At 38.8% G+C, this 13345-nt stretch overlaps 1 protein-coding gene across 5 annotated transcripts in view; it reads left to right on the top strand.

The window, feature by feature from the left end:
- SMAD1 (SMAD family member 1) overlaps positions 1-13345 on the top strand; it is a 76267-nt gene that overhangs the window by 30852 nt on the left and 32070 nt on the right. For all 5 annotated transcript variants that reach the window (XM_003899235.3, XM_003899236.4, XM_009207647.4 and 2 more), the window contains one exon: positions 1573-2150. In XM_003899235.3, coding sequence (XP_003899284.1) covers positions 1751-2150 — 400 coding nt within the window. In that variant the 5' untranslated portion in view covers positions 1573-1750. The remainder of the gene's footprint in view (positions 1-1572; positions 2151-13345) is intronic.

Below are 13345 nucleotides of genomic sequence, written 5' to 3'. Positions count from 1 at the left end.
TACACATCACCTAGACCAAGGCTAGGATTAAGATGACTCTAGGTTGGTTGTAAAGACTGCTCCGTTTCATTTTTGCCCTTAGACTGGGGCATATTCCTCCAGGAGACTCCATTGAAAGCCTAGACTATTTACCAGGGTTTCTCCTCAGCAGGCCCTCAACTCCATTTGTTGTTGTGTTGTTATTTTGGGGTTCTTCAGCACTATGAGGCTACTAGAAGCTCTGCTTAGTTTGTAAGCCTCTTAGTTACCTCTTTCTGCTTGGCTCCTAGAGCTTTTGCTGCTCATAGCATAGCTATTGGCAAATCCCTGGAAAGCAAGAGTGGTGACAAACATTCAGCTCACTTCATTGCATTTCCCCTCTCTCCAGGATCTTGGCCCCCTCAAGTCCTGCGTGCCTTGGTTCCTCTTTGATGCCTTTAAAAAGCTGGGCTTTTGTTTGTTTTCTGGCTTGTTTGTTTGGAAGGAGGTTGGTCTGATATGTGCTACTCCAGTTTAGCCAGGGTTTGTACAAAGTTAGCCTCCTTAACCTTTTTCACATTTTATGTTTTCATGTGCTGAAGGGTAAATAGAAAGTTTAAATGAAGCAACTTGGCTGAAGAATTTGGTACAGTATGTGTCCATGTACTTTATTCCTTTTATGTCAATAAATAGCAAAATTTTTAAAGCAGGAGATGTATTTCCTGTCCTGTTTGCCCTGTAACCCATAGACACAGGTTTGTTCACTGAAGAAATACCCTAAAATATTACTACATTTATATAATAGGAATTTTCTTTTAGCATAAGAAATATTTGTAGAACAAACCAAAAAACAGAGATACTAGGCTAATTTTTTTTTTTTTACTCTCTGTTGCTTTCAGTTTTTGTTGATTGAGGTGTTTTGAAATATATTTTTAGAGGTTATAAGTGAATCTAAATCTAAAATATTACAGTGTCTTTGGAGAACTTGGACTTTTTAACTTTGTTGCTTTTATCCCAGAGCTTTTGTTCGCAGTGGCTTACTTTTTAAACTGCTTCTCAGTTTACTCATCTGAAAAGTGGCAGCAACTGTATTACCTAGCTCAAAGGATTGTGAAAAGCATTAAATGCTATATATCAGTCTGCTTTGGTTGCCATAATAAAATATCATAGACTGGGTGGCTTAAATAACAGAAATAGATTTTATCTTCATTCTGGAGTCTGGAAAGTCCAAGATCAAGGTTCTGGACAATCCAGGCTCTTGTGAGGGCTCTCTTCCTGGCTTGCAGATGATCGCCTTCTTGCAGTGCCCTCAGTGTGTGGGCATAGAGGCTGGAGGAGGGAGATAGCAATCTTAAGACCACCAGTCCTATCAGACTAGGGCCCCACCCTGATGACCTTATTTAACTTTAATTACTTTCTTAGAGGCTCCATCTCTAAATATAGTCATACTGAGAGTTAGGGCTTCTGCATATGAATTTAAGGGGTCACAATTCAGTGCACAGCATACCGTATTACATAAAAGCATTTAAAATAGTACCTAGCACGTGGTGATTACTTAATAAATTTGGTTGTATGGTAGAGATGATTCTAACCTTTTTTTTTTTTCTTTTGTAGGTGCTGACTGGGTTACTTTTTTAAACACTAGGAATGGTAATTTCTACTTTTCTGGACTTCAAACTAAGAAATTAAAGAGACTTCTCTGTAAATAAACAGATCTCTTCTGCTGTCCTTTTGCGTTTGAAGACGCCTTTATTTCACCGTATCCAAGGACTATATAACTAGTGCTGTCATTATGAATGTGACAAGTTTATTTTCCTTTACAAGTCCAGCTGTGAAAAGACTTCTTGGGTGGAAACAGGGCGATGAAGAAGAAAAATGGGCAGAGAAAGCTGTTGATGCTTTGGTGAAAAAACTGAAGAAAAAGAAAGGTGCCATGGAGGAACTGGAGAAGGCCTTGAGCTGCCCAGGGCAACCAAGTAACTGTGTCACCATTCCCCGCTCTTTGGATGGCAGGCTGCAAGTCTCCCACCGGAAGGGACTGCCTCATGTCATTTACTGCCGTGTATGGCGCTGGCCCGATCTTCAGAGCCACCATGAACTAAAACCACTGGAATGCTGTGAGTTTCCTTTTGGTTCCAAGCAGAAGGAGGTCTGCATTAATCCCTACCACTATAAGCGAGTAGAAAGCCCTGGTAAGTGAGTTATTTTATGTTGATACGGTTTGTGTGCCCGGTACTGGATTTGTGTTGTTTAGAACATCAAAAGAATCCCTTTCCTTGTTTTTAGTTGTAATTTAAAAATATTCAGGGAAACTGTATGTGTGTGTCTGTGTGTATGTAAGAGAGAAGGCCCTTGAGTGTTTCATACATTTTAACAGCTTAATCATCTCTAGTTAACATTATGTCTTGGGAGCAGGCTATGACAATTGTCATTACAGTACTAATACCTCTAATTTTTAATAAATTTTCTTTCTAAATTTATTTTTTATGTCTCACATGGTTCTCTGCATTTCTCTAGATAAAATTAGCTATGAATTGTATTCTAAGGGAAGAAAATTAGGAAAGAAATACAGTATTGCTATCTATATGCTTGAAGGAAGTATATCATGAGGATAGTTGCCAGTGACTTAAACCATTTTGAACTTAAGAACAGCACTTTTTATCGTCTCTGTGACTTTTGCTGTGGCATGTTTCCTGTGGTGAATATGAAAGAATTATGTTCTTCTATGGAATTATTTGATACTATTACTTTATAAATATATCTAGTTTTTAACATGTATAGTCTTTTGGAAAGGTACAGTAAAGGATATATTTTAAAATTTGTGTGGTTTTGCCCTCAAGTTAGAATCTACATTCTAGACAGTTGGATCATTGGAAAGTGATTAGATAGTCAAGCACTTACATGTCTCATCGTCAGATTGGGACCAATTTCGTTAATGGATTGGCTGTTAATAGTTATTGGGGTACTAAGGCTGTACATTAGAATCACATGGCTCTCCTCCCAGAAATCCTGATCCTGGGATAGCCTGGTAATCTGTGTTTTTAACAAGTACTTCAGGTGTTACTGATGTAGCTATTGGATTGGTGTTTGGGAATTACTAAACTAGATTGTGTAATAACATGGTTTTCAAATAAAAGGCATTCTGTATTTTTGTGGAATATTTAAGACATATTTTTTAAAAAGATTTTAAAGACGAATAGTATAACAAACATCTTTGTATCCACTACTCATTTTAAGCAATAAAAGATTACGTGTAAACTGGAATCCCTGCTTTTGCTCTTCTGATCCTGCTCCCTTTGGTAACCACTGTTCTGAATCTGATGCTTATCATTTGCATGCATGTTTTTATACTATTATTACATACGTATGAGTCCATGACAATATGTAATATTTTATATATTTAAAAATGTTATATAATATTGGAGTTTCTTTGTACAACTTGTTTATGTTCATCCAACATTACGTTTTTGTGATTTCTAGATTATATACTTTAGGATTACCTTGTTAAGTCCTGTGAAAAACACTTTGGGAATTTATTGGCATTTCATTGATTTCATTTGGGGAAGACTGGCATAGTATGCTCTTAAGCATAATATTATTTAGTGCACTTTTAAGTTTCTCCATACAGTCCTTGCACATATTAGATTTATTTCTAGATAACTGGTTTTTGCTGTATCCTTCTAAAAGTTACATTTTGTTCCAGTTACTCTTGGCTAAGAGAGCATTGCCTTTTTTCTAACAACTGTGCTCAATTCTCCTTACCAGTTCCAATATAGACATTCTTTACTGCTTGTTATATCAGCTGTGATGCAGTGTTCTTTTTTCTAAACTCAACACAGAGGTACATGTCCCTCTTCTAGCCGGAAATGGAAATGGAGCTGAGAGTTTTGGAGAGTGAAATGTAGTGGATAAGTAATAGGTACCAGCATTATTATTTAGGCACATGATTTTTCCGATCCTCGTAGTAACCTTAAAAAGTATTAATACATAGGGAAGATTTTAATTCTACTGCATATGCAACAGAGAGGGATTTTTTAAGATGCAGACATGATCCTCTTGTTGTCCTGCTTTTCACTGCTCTTGGGAAGTCCTCTAGAGAGGTCTGCACATTCTAGTCCTTTGTACTCTTGCATGCTTTGTGTGCTTGAGTTCTGTGGAAACATTCCATGCACGTTTCCTCTATCTGTGCCTGTTTCTCCTCCCTTCTTGTCTAGTCCACTCTTATTTATCATTTGTGTCTAGCACATGGTCATTACTTAATAGACTAAGTAGTTGTGTGATGGAGGTCAGTTTCATTGGGAAACCTTTCTTGATACCTCCTTCTCCACACATATCTCCCTATTCCACTTGGGGAGGTTAGGTCTCATTTCCCTTAGCAACCTGAATTTCTTTAGAATGTTCTTCACACTTGTAATGATTGTTCTGTTGGTCTTCTCTGCAAGATAGTAAATAAAGCTCGATGAGGGCAGGCACTGTGCATATTATTAACATCTCTATTTTTAGCAACAAGCATAATTTGGTAAATGTTTGCTGTTAAATGATAAGGCTGACTTTTAATTTAATATCATCATTTGGCCATTTTTTTAGAGCTGAATTTTCAGTTTGTCTATACCTTTTGACCATCTTCTTCCCTTCTTTGGTCATTTTATGGCTATTACACCTCTGATACAAGGTGAAAAGTTAAAACCAATACTGAGATGAATTTGTTACTCTTAATAACATATGTGCTAATAAAATAATGGGGAAGAGGTGGAAAACTGGCCTACATAAGCATTTTGAGACTCCGCAAATGCCATTTCAGCCTCCCCTTTACCCAGGAATCTTGTGAGTCATAGCTAGAATAGAACAATTCTGGAAAACATGGAGGCTGAGGCTAAGATCTACTTAATTTGAACATATCAAGATTTTATGTATATTTTTCACATTGTGAAGTGACTGATGTGGGAATTGGAACAAAGGACTTTTTCCAGAGACCACTATGAAGCAGTCCCTGTACCTTCTGAAGAGAAACTCTACTAAATCAAAGTGCAAGAAGCAGCCAGATGTAGTGGTACGTGCCTGTAGTCTCAGCTCCTCAGGAGGCTGAGGTGGGAAGATCACTTGAGCCCCAGAGTTGAAGGCTGCAGCACACTATGATTGTGCCTGTAAATAGCCATTACGTTCTAGCCTGGGCAGTGTAGTGAGACCCTGTCTTAGAAAAATAAGGTTAAAAAAAAATGCAGCATAGTGAAAGCCCATCTCTACTAAAAATATAAAAATAAGCCTGGCGAGGTGGGGGCGCCTGTAATCCCAGCTACTCAGGAGGCTGAGGAAGAAAAATCACTTGAACCCAAGAGGCGCAGGTTGTAGTGAGCTGAGATCATGCCATTGCACTCCAGCCTGGGGGACAAGAGTGAAACTCCATCTGAAAAAAAAAAAAGCGCAAGGGGCTCTAGCCCCTCATACTGCCAGAATTGAAAAGTCATTTCCCCCTGTAAACCCCTATAGAGTACACCTGGGTATTATTTCTGTGCAATCAGGAAAAGGGGGTCTGGAATTCTAAGCTGCATGTATACACAGCTCAACACTGAATGATTTTGAACTTTGTCACTATTTTACCTCTGATGAAGTATCTCAAAGAACAGTTTAGCCGTTTAACATATTTAAGTCTCCCAAACTTGGTATTTTCTGCTGAGGTCCCAATGACTCTTGGAAAAAACTCAAAAATTCAGAATATTTAGGTTTAGAGTAGTGGTTTTCAAAGTGTCATCCACAGACTAGTAGCATCAGCACCACCTTGAACTTGTTTTAGAAAAGCTAATTATTATTTTAAAATTGACAAGTAATTGTATATATTTGTGAAGTACAGTGTTATGTTTTAGTATGAGTATACATTGTGGAATGATCAAATGAGGCTAATTAACACACCTGTCACTTCCCATGTGTATTTGCTTATTTCTTGTTTTTGTTTGTTGTTGTTTTTAATTTCTTTTTTACTGCCTATTCTCTGAACCTTTTTTTTATTGAGGTGGAGTCTTGCTCTGTTGCCCAGGCTGGAGTGCAGTGGCACAATCTCGGCTCACTGCAACCTCCGCCTCCTGGGATCAAGAGACTCTCCTGCCTCAGCCTCCCGAGTAGCTGGGATTACAGATGTGCTTCACCACGCCCAGCTAATTTATGTATTTTTAGTAAAGACGGAATGTCAGCCACGCTGGTCTCAAACTCCTGACCTCAGGTGATCCACCTGCCTCGGCTTCCCAAAGTGCTGGGATTACAGGTGTGAGCCATCGAGCCCAGCTGAACCTTTTTTTTTTTTCCCCACCATACTAATTTCTTTTTGGTGAGTACATTTAAAATCCACCCCTAGCCTAGGCAACATAGCAAGACCCTGTCTTAATTTTTTTTTTTTTTTTTTTTTAATTAGCTAGGCATGGTGGCATGTACCTATAGTCCTACCTATTCAGAAGCTAAGTCAGGAGGATCACTTGAGTCTAGGAGGTCAAGCCTGTAGTGAGCTATCACCATGTTGCTGTACTCCAGCCTGGGTAAGAGAGAGACCCTGTCTCAGAAGAAAAAAAAGAACCCACTCTTAGCAATTTTGAAATACACAATGTTTTATTAGCTATAGTAACCATGCTGTGCAATAGATCACCAAAACTTACTACTCCTAGCTTAAGGTTTGTACGCTTTGACCAACATTTCCTCTTTCCATGTTCACCCCTCCCTGCAGCCTCTGGTAACCACCATTCTAATTCTACACTCTACTTTTATGAGTCTGACTATTTTAGATTCCACATGTAAGTGAGATTGTGCAGTATTCATCTTTCTGTGCCTGGCTTATTTCACTTAACAGTAATGTCCACCAGGTGTCACAAGTGACAATTTCCTTTTTTAAGGCTGAATAGTATTTAATTTGAAAAAAAAATGTTCAACATCAGTAATCATCAGGAAATGCAAAAACTGCAGTAAGATATACCTTTCACCTAATAGCTGTTATCAAAAAGATGAAAGATATCAAGTGTTGGCAAGGATGTAGAGAAAGGGGACAGCCATTGTGGAAGACAGTATGGAGGTTCCTCAAAAAATTAAAAATAGGACTACCATATGATCCAGCAGTCTCACAACTGGGTATATGTCCAAAGGAGGTCAAATCAGTGTGTCAAAGAGACGTCTGCACTACTATGTTCACTGTAGCATTATTTACAATAGCCAAGGTATGAAATTAACCTAAGTGCTCTTCAATGGATGAATGTGTAGAAATACAAATTCTTAAACCCTTCCACAGACCTACAGTACTGAATCAGACTCTGGAGATGGGACCAGCCATCTTTGTTGTAACAAGTTCTCCAAGTGAAACTGATACTGCAAAAGTTTGAGAACCACTGGTTTAAGGTATCCAGGCAAGTCATCAAGTCCAATTGTCTAGATGAAGTTGTCTTGAATTCAGAAGAGATGGTAATGAGCTAGTCCTTTAAATCTTCCAGCATTTTTAATTTTACATGTTTGGATACAGATAGAAAATTGCTATTTCCAAAATTTTCCTTCTGGTATTCGTTAAGATTAGCCCTCTGACAGAATGGGATAAGGTGTCTTTAAGTGGGTGGGAAAGTTGGAGAGAAGTCCATGCTTTTTGTTATTCGGCTCAGTGCAAGTTTTGGAATTGTTCTTTAGAGTGTACTGTCTCTATTTCTTTGACAAAAATAATATTACGGACTGGAGTAATTGTTGTTTTTCCTTAACCTATGTCATTTATTTTCTTATAAATAAAACAGCGTAAAACAGTGTAAAAAAATGGTAGTGAGGAAAACCAAACTTATGGAAACATTTGCTACAACTGGTGTTTATTATAGTTAACAGTGACAAATGTGCAAGGAGTAAAACCTTCCTTTTGTTGAAATTTGCTACTTTGACCATTGCTGAAAAATAGATCTTTGGGAAAGTAGAAAATGTTAGGAATTTCTTTTTCTGCAAATGTGTGAATACTTACAGGAAAGAGAAAGTTCCTGGAGCTTCTGAAGACTATGACCCTGCTGATGATTTAACAGGTGGACTATTTACTTGGACTTTTACTAGTCTTCAGAGTCAAGGCTACTTATTAGTGGTTGAATTAAATGTAGGGTTTATTTTTTTCTTACCAGGGTAAATGCTGACTGGTTAAGCAAGTCGTCTAACTGTGATATTGAGAAGACCATTCAGTTGCTATCTTCTGCTATTAAAAACGCCTTAATGGAGATTACCTGCCACTGGCCCTTTTTTTTTTTTTTTTTTAGTGTTTTTCACATGGTTCTTGAAAATTATCTTTTGCACTTTGAACTTCATCAGCTTAAAAGGGCATATTAAATCTGAGCTTGAAATTCTGATATTTCAGTTTTGATCTTTAAGGTAACACCCTAGCATTACCTTCCAGGTGCTTTCATTTTCAACATGATGGCTGCCAGCTGTTTAAAATTCACGTAAAATCCTCTTCACCTGTTGACTGAATGCATGTTTTCACGCTTTGGCTGCCTCAGTCACTGTGTAATTCATGTCTTGGTAAATTTTACCTTGAAGAGAAAGTCTTAAAATTATAGAAATGAATGACATATTAGTTCCCACCAGGAGCCAAGAAGAGGAAAGAGGGGAAGGGGAGTGGGTGTAGCCATAAAAGAGCAAAATGAGGGATCCTTGAGGTAATGAAAATTTTCTGTATCTTGAGTGTATCAATGTCAATGTTCTGATTGTGATAATTTTGTAATATTCTGTGATAGTCTGTAATATTCTGATTCTGTTAAGTAGGATTTCTCTGTTATCCTTAAAACCGCATGTGAATCTACAATTATCTTGATTTAACAGTTTTGCGTAAAAAAAAAAGCAGCTAGTTCAGCTCACAGCTCACACTGGTGCTTTTTGTGCGCTTTTCATTTTGTCACACAGAATATTAAAAAGACAAGAGTGGAGATGTAATAAGATTAATATTTTTTAAAAAACAGAAATGGGCCAGGCGCAGTGGCTCACGCCTGTAATCCCAGCACTTCGGGAGGCTGAGGCGGGTGGATCACCTTAGGTTGGGAGTTCGAGACCAGCCTGATGAACATGGAGAAACCCCCTAAAAATACAAAATTAGGTGGGCGTGGTGGTACATGCCTGTAATCCCAGCTACTCGGGAGGTTGAGGCAGGAGAATCACTTGAACTTGGGAGGCAGAGGTTGTGGTGAGCCAAGATCACGTCATTGTACTCCAGCCTGGGCAACAAGAGCGAAACTGCATCTCCAAAAAAAAAGTGGAAAGCTTTAAAAAATGTCTTGCTTCACCACATTGTGAATGTGTTTTTGTTTTTGTTTTTTGAGATGGAGTCTCACCCTGTCGCCCAGGCTGGAGTGTAATGGCACAATCTCAGCTTACTGCAACCTCTGCCTTCCAGGTTCAAACGGTTCTCCTGCCTCAGCCTTCTGAGTAGCTGTGATTACAGATGCCTGCCACCATGCCCAGCTAATTTTTGTATTTTTAGTAGAGACGGGGGTTTCACCTTGTTGGCCAGGCTGGTCTCGAACTCCTGACCTCGTGATCCGCCTGCCTCAGCCCCCCAAAATGCTGGGATTACAGGCATCAGCCACCGTGCCCGGCTGTGAATGTGTTTTTATGACATGTCTGTGTTAACAAAAACTTTCAGTTTAATTGAAGTTTTTTTTTTAAGTTTTTAAATATATGGGATTAATTAGCAATAATATTTACTATAAAAATAAGGCATTATGCCTTGTGTTCCTGTGTGTCTAAATTTGTTTTCATTCAGACATTTAAAGCACATGATAAACTCCTCAGGAACTGTGCCTGCCCCAGAAGGTTAGCATGTAATTACAGCACTGTATACTAAATTGAATAGAGGTGTGGACAGAGACTGCCACTAACTCTTACACACTGGATAGAGGCTACAGCTAACTCTTACACACCCAGGAATAACCACAGAAAAGCTTACTCACTCAACTCTGACACATACAACACATGGTGTTTCAACCTGTGTGGTGATGGAATGTATGTGTATGTTTCAGTGTAGAAAGGACTTAAATCAGTTTACAGGTAGACATACAATAAAACAGAAAAGAATTACTGATAAAATAGACCAGGGAAAACACAATGAAAGATCAAGACTAAGAAAAACTAGCACAAAGGTGTTCCATAGGAGTTACTATAATACATATATATTACTATGTATAGTTATATGTTTGTAATCCTAGTCTGCATGTTTTTTGTAATAGTTTTGGTGTGGGAGAGAGGTGTAGCTATTAATAGCTTGGAGATGAAGGAAGAAAATTTTAAGAGTTAGGAGATACAAATCAGCTTTAAACTAGAAGGTTGGGTTCTGGGCAGAGCCACTGAGGCCGTTGCAGAGGCTTCCAGCAGGAGGGGTGCCTTAGGGTGGAGTGGGTGCCCCCTGGCTTTTGCAGTTTCTCTTCCACAGTCCTCTCAGGGCTCCAGTCTTCAGTTTACATGGAAGTTAGTTTTTGGCTTTTTGTTTTGGTTTGGTTTTTTGAGACAAGATCTGGCCCTGTTGCCCAGGTTGGAGTGCAGTCGTGCAGTCATAGCTCACTGCAGCCTTGAACTCCTGACTTCAAGGGATGCTCCCACTTCAGCTTCTCAAAGTTCTGGGATTACAGGCATGAACTACCATGCTCAGCCTGGAAGTTCTTTTTTGAAAAAGGACAAGGTCACTACTTAGGTTTCTATCCCCACAGCCAAGTAGACATGGAGATAAGACAGTGAACCCTCTCCAGGATTTTATCATTGGCATTGGCTTATGGTTAATTTTATCATTTTCATCTATAATATTACTAGAAACAGATGAAATAATATAGTCATGAGTAGGATTTTATACCCAGATCTTTTAGTGGATTCGTGTTAAATCCTAGGCAAAATGTGAAGCTTGTTATTTTAATTTTTTTCTTTTCTGAGCAACTGTTCTTAAATGCATTATTTGTGGCATTTGTTTTCGGTTATTAATAGATGAATAGATACTGTTTCAGCCATTACTTTATGTTACTTTTACATAAATTGTAAAAGTACATAAATTATTATACATGGATGGAAGCAGACATCTAGACAACTACAGTGTTATTTGTTTCTGGGCAGAATTTTTCTATCGCCAAATCTACTTTAATTTGAAATTTTAAGACAGTAGTCTATAGATCATACAAAGTACCTTTCTCATACTTTTTCTTTCCTGATGTTTATCTTCTGCTTTATTTTTCTTCTTATTTTATTTCTTCAATATTAGGTGGGCAGGAGAAGATATTTTCAGATCTTTCAGATTCATTTAAAGTGCAGCTGTCTTCCACCCTCCATTGCTAGTTCATAGAGCAGAAAGAACACCGGCCAGCCAGCAACTGTTAAAAAGAAAACGGAAAAAAAAAGTGACTGAAAAAAAACAGCAATTTTGAAAACCATACAAAAACATTTGTCATAATATTTTAAATTAAAAGAAAAAAACCAGAATAATATTTCCAGGACTAGCTTTGGGTGAAATAATAATTGAGACCTTCTGAATTGTGCTTTTTGGCTTATTATTCCCACATGTGGATCATCCTGAAACAATGACTTCTTGTAGGTTTGAGGACGTTTTATATGTGGTTGGGGTTGGGAGGAGTCACAGGTGATTTGCCCCATGTGGGAGTGCCCTATGGCCTTGCTGGACACTTGGAAAACGGAGAGAAATAGAACGGGATGGTCAGCTTATGTAATGATCTCAGGCTGATTAATTTGGTTTTACTTTCAGCTTCTTTGGTGCCAGATATCAAAAGGCCAGAGAACAGACCAGAGATTGCTTTCTCTCAAATATATGTTCCATCCCCTTGCCATTTTCCCCTTAAAATTAAAATATTCTCTGGAAAGACTAAGCATCATGACTAATAAGCGTGAATTAGCCAGATCATCAAACCTCTGCCCTGATATTTGAAAAAATGAGATTTGTTTGGGGAGGAGATGGGGAAGCAACAAGGGTTTATTTGTTTTGAAGAAGCAGAGCTGGAGGATTTGGAGCAGCTGTAGGGTGGATACCATGAGCACTGTGGTAAAAATCTGAGGGCTTGCAGAGTAGTAGAGCTAAAACCCCCACATTTTGTTAATTTGCCAGTTTGGCTGGGGATTGGTGTAGTTGTTTGATACTGGTGCTGAATCTAGTTTGAATGTCTGCATGCAGACTCGTTTCCCCTGGGTTTGGGCTGGGCTGGGCTAAGCTGGGCTGGGCTGGGCTGGGCTGGGCTGGGCTAAGCTGGGCTGGGCTGGGCTGGGCTGGGCTAAGCTGGGCTGGGCTAAGCTGGGCTGGGCTAAGCTGGGCTGGGCTGGGCTGGGCTGGGCTGGGCTGGGCCAGGCCGGGCCGGGCCGGGCCTCCTGGTGTAGATATCTCCCCAGAAGAAAGAGAGATAATCACTTGCTGCTTACCCACTCCACTTTCCTAATTATCATTGCCCTCAGTCCTCAGCAGGATTTCTCTAGCACTGAAGCCTGACCATAATACTCAATTGCAGGTCTGCTCCACATAAAACTATGTAACTAGAGGTAAATGTAATTTCCTTGATAAAAGATCTAGGGTCTTGGAAACACGTTCTGTGGCTTAAATCAAGATTTAGGTCAGCAAAGGAGTGTTTGGCAATTTTCCTCCAGTTCTCTAAATTGTAATGTTCATGCTCTGGAATCTTAGCAGGTTTTAAAAATGGAAAACCGGATTTATATTCTGCTATATCACTACCCTGGTTCTAAAACAGCTCTCCAAGAGATGCTGCTGTTCTTAGTTCTTTACTCTTTCGCATGAAAAAAGCCATTTCTTATCTAAATAGTGGCCTGGCGTGGTCTGGCTTATGTGGTCGCACATCACCTTCACTTGACTAATTGCCCAGTTGCCTGACTGGGATGTTCACTGAGAATAAAGTAAAAGAAGAGTGATTGTATAAGGAGTATTTGGACAGCTTATTATAAACTAAAAATAAACATATAAATGATAACAGAGTGAAATTGCCTTGTATGTTTTTGCCTTTGTTTCCCTGTAGTTCCCCTATCAGTTCTAGCTCGCTAGCTTTGTGGCAGATTTTGCAGTATTTTTCATGTGTGACAATATCTTCCTTTGAGCACATGAGAAATTTACCCAGGATATGGTGGTGTGCCTGACAGGTATTTAAGTAAGATGATCAAGTTGGGAGAAAAGTCGTGGATAAATGTCTATTCACATATAATTTACAGCTTTTAAATAGGAAAAATAATAGCTAATCTTAAAATGTTATTTAAGAGAAAACTGATAGGAGCATGTCACAAAGACCCAGAGGCCAGCTTGTGACAAATCTGAGACAATTTGATCAACAGAGTAATTAAGGACAGAAGTGAATTATAAACTACTGGGAGAAAAACAGGAATCCATGCCAATGATGAATGGGAGAGAAGGAAA

This window comes from Papio anubis, chromosome 3, assembly GCF_008728515.1.
Source record: "Papio anubis isolate 15944 chromosome 3, Panubis1.0, whole genome shotgun sequence".
Taxonomy (NCBI): domain Eukaryota; kingdom Metazoa; phylum Chordata; class Mammalia; order Primates; family Cercopithecidae; genus Papio; species Papio anubis.
The sequence above is the reverse complement of the archived record's forward strand: the minus strand, read 5'-3'. Positions and strand labels throughout refer to the sequence as shown.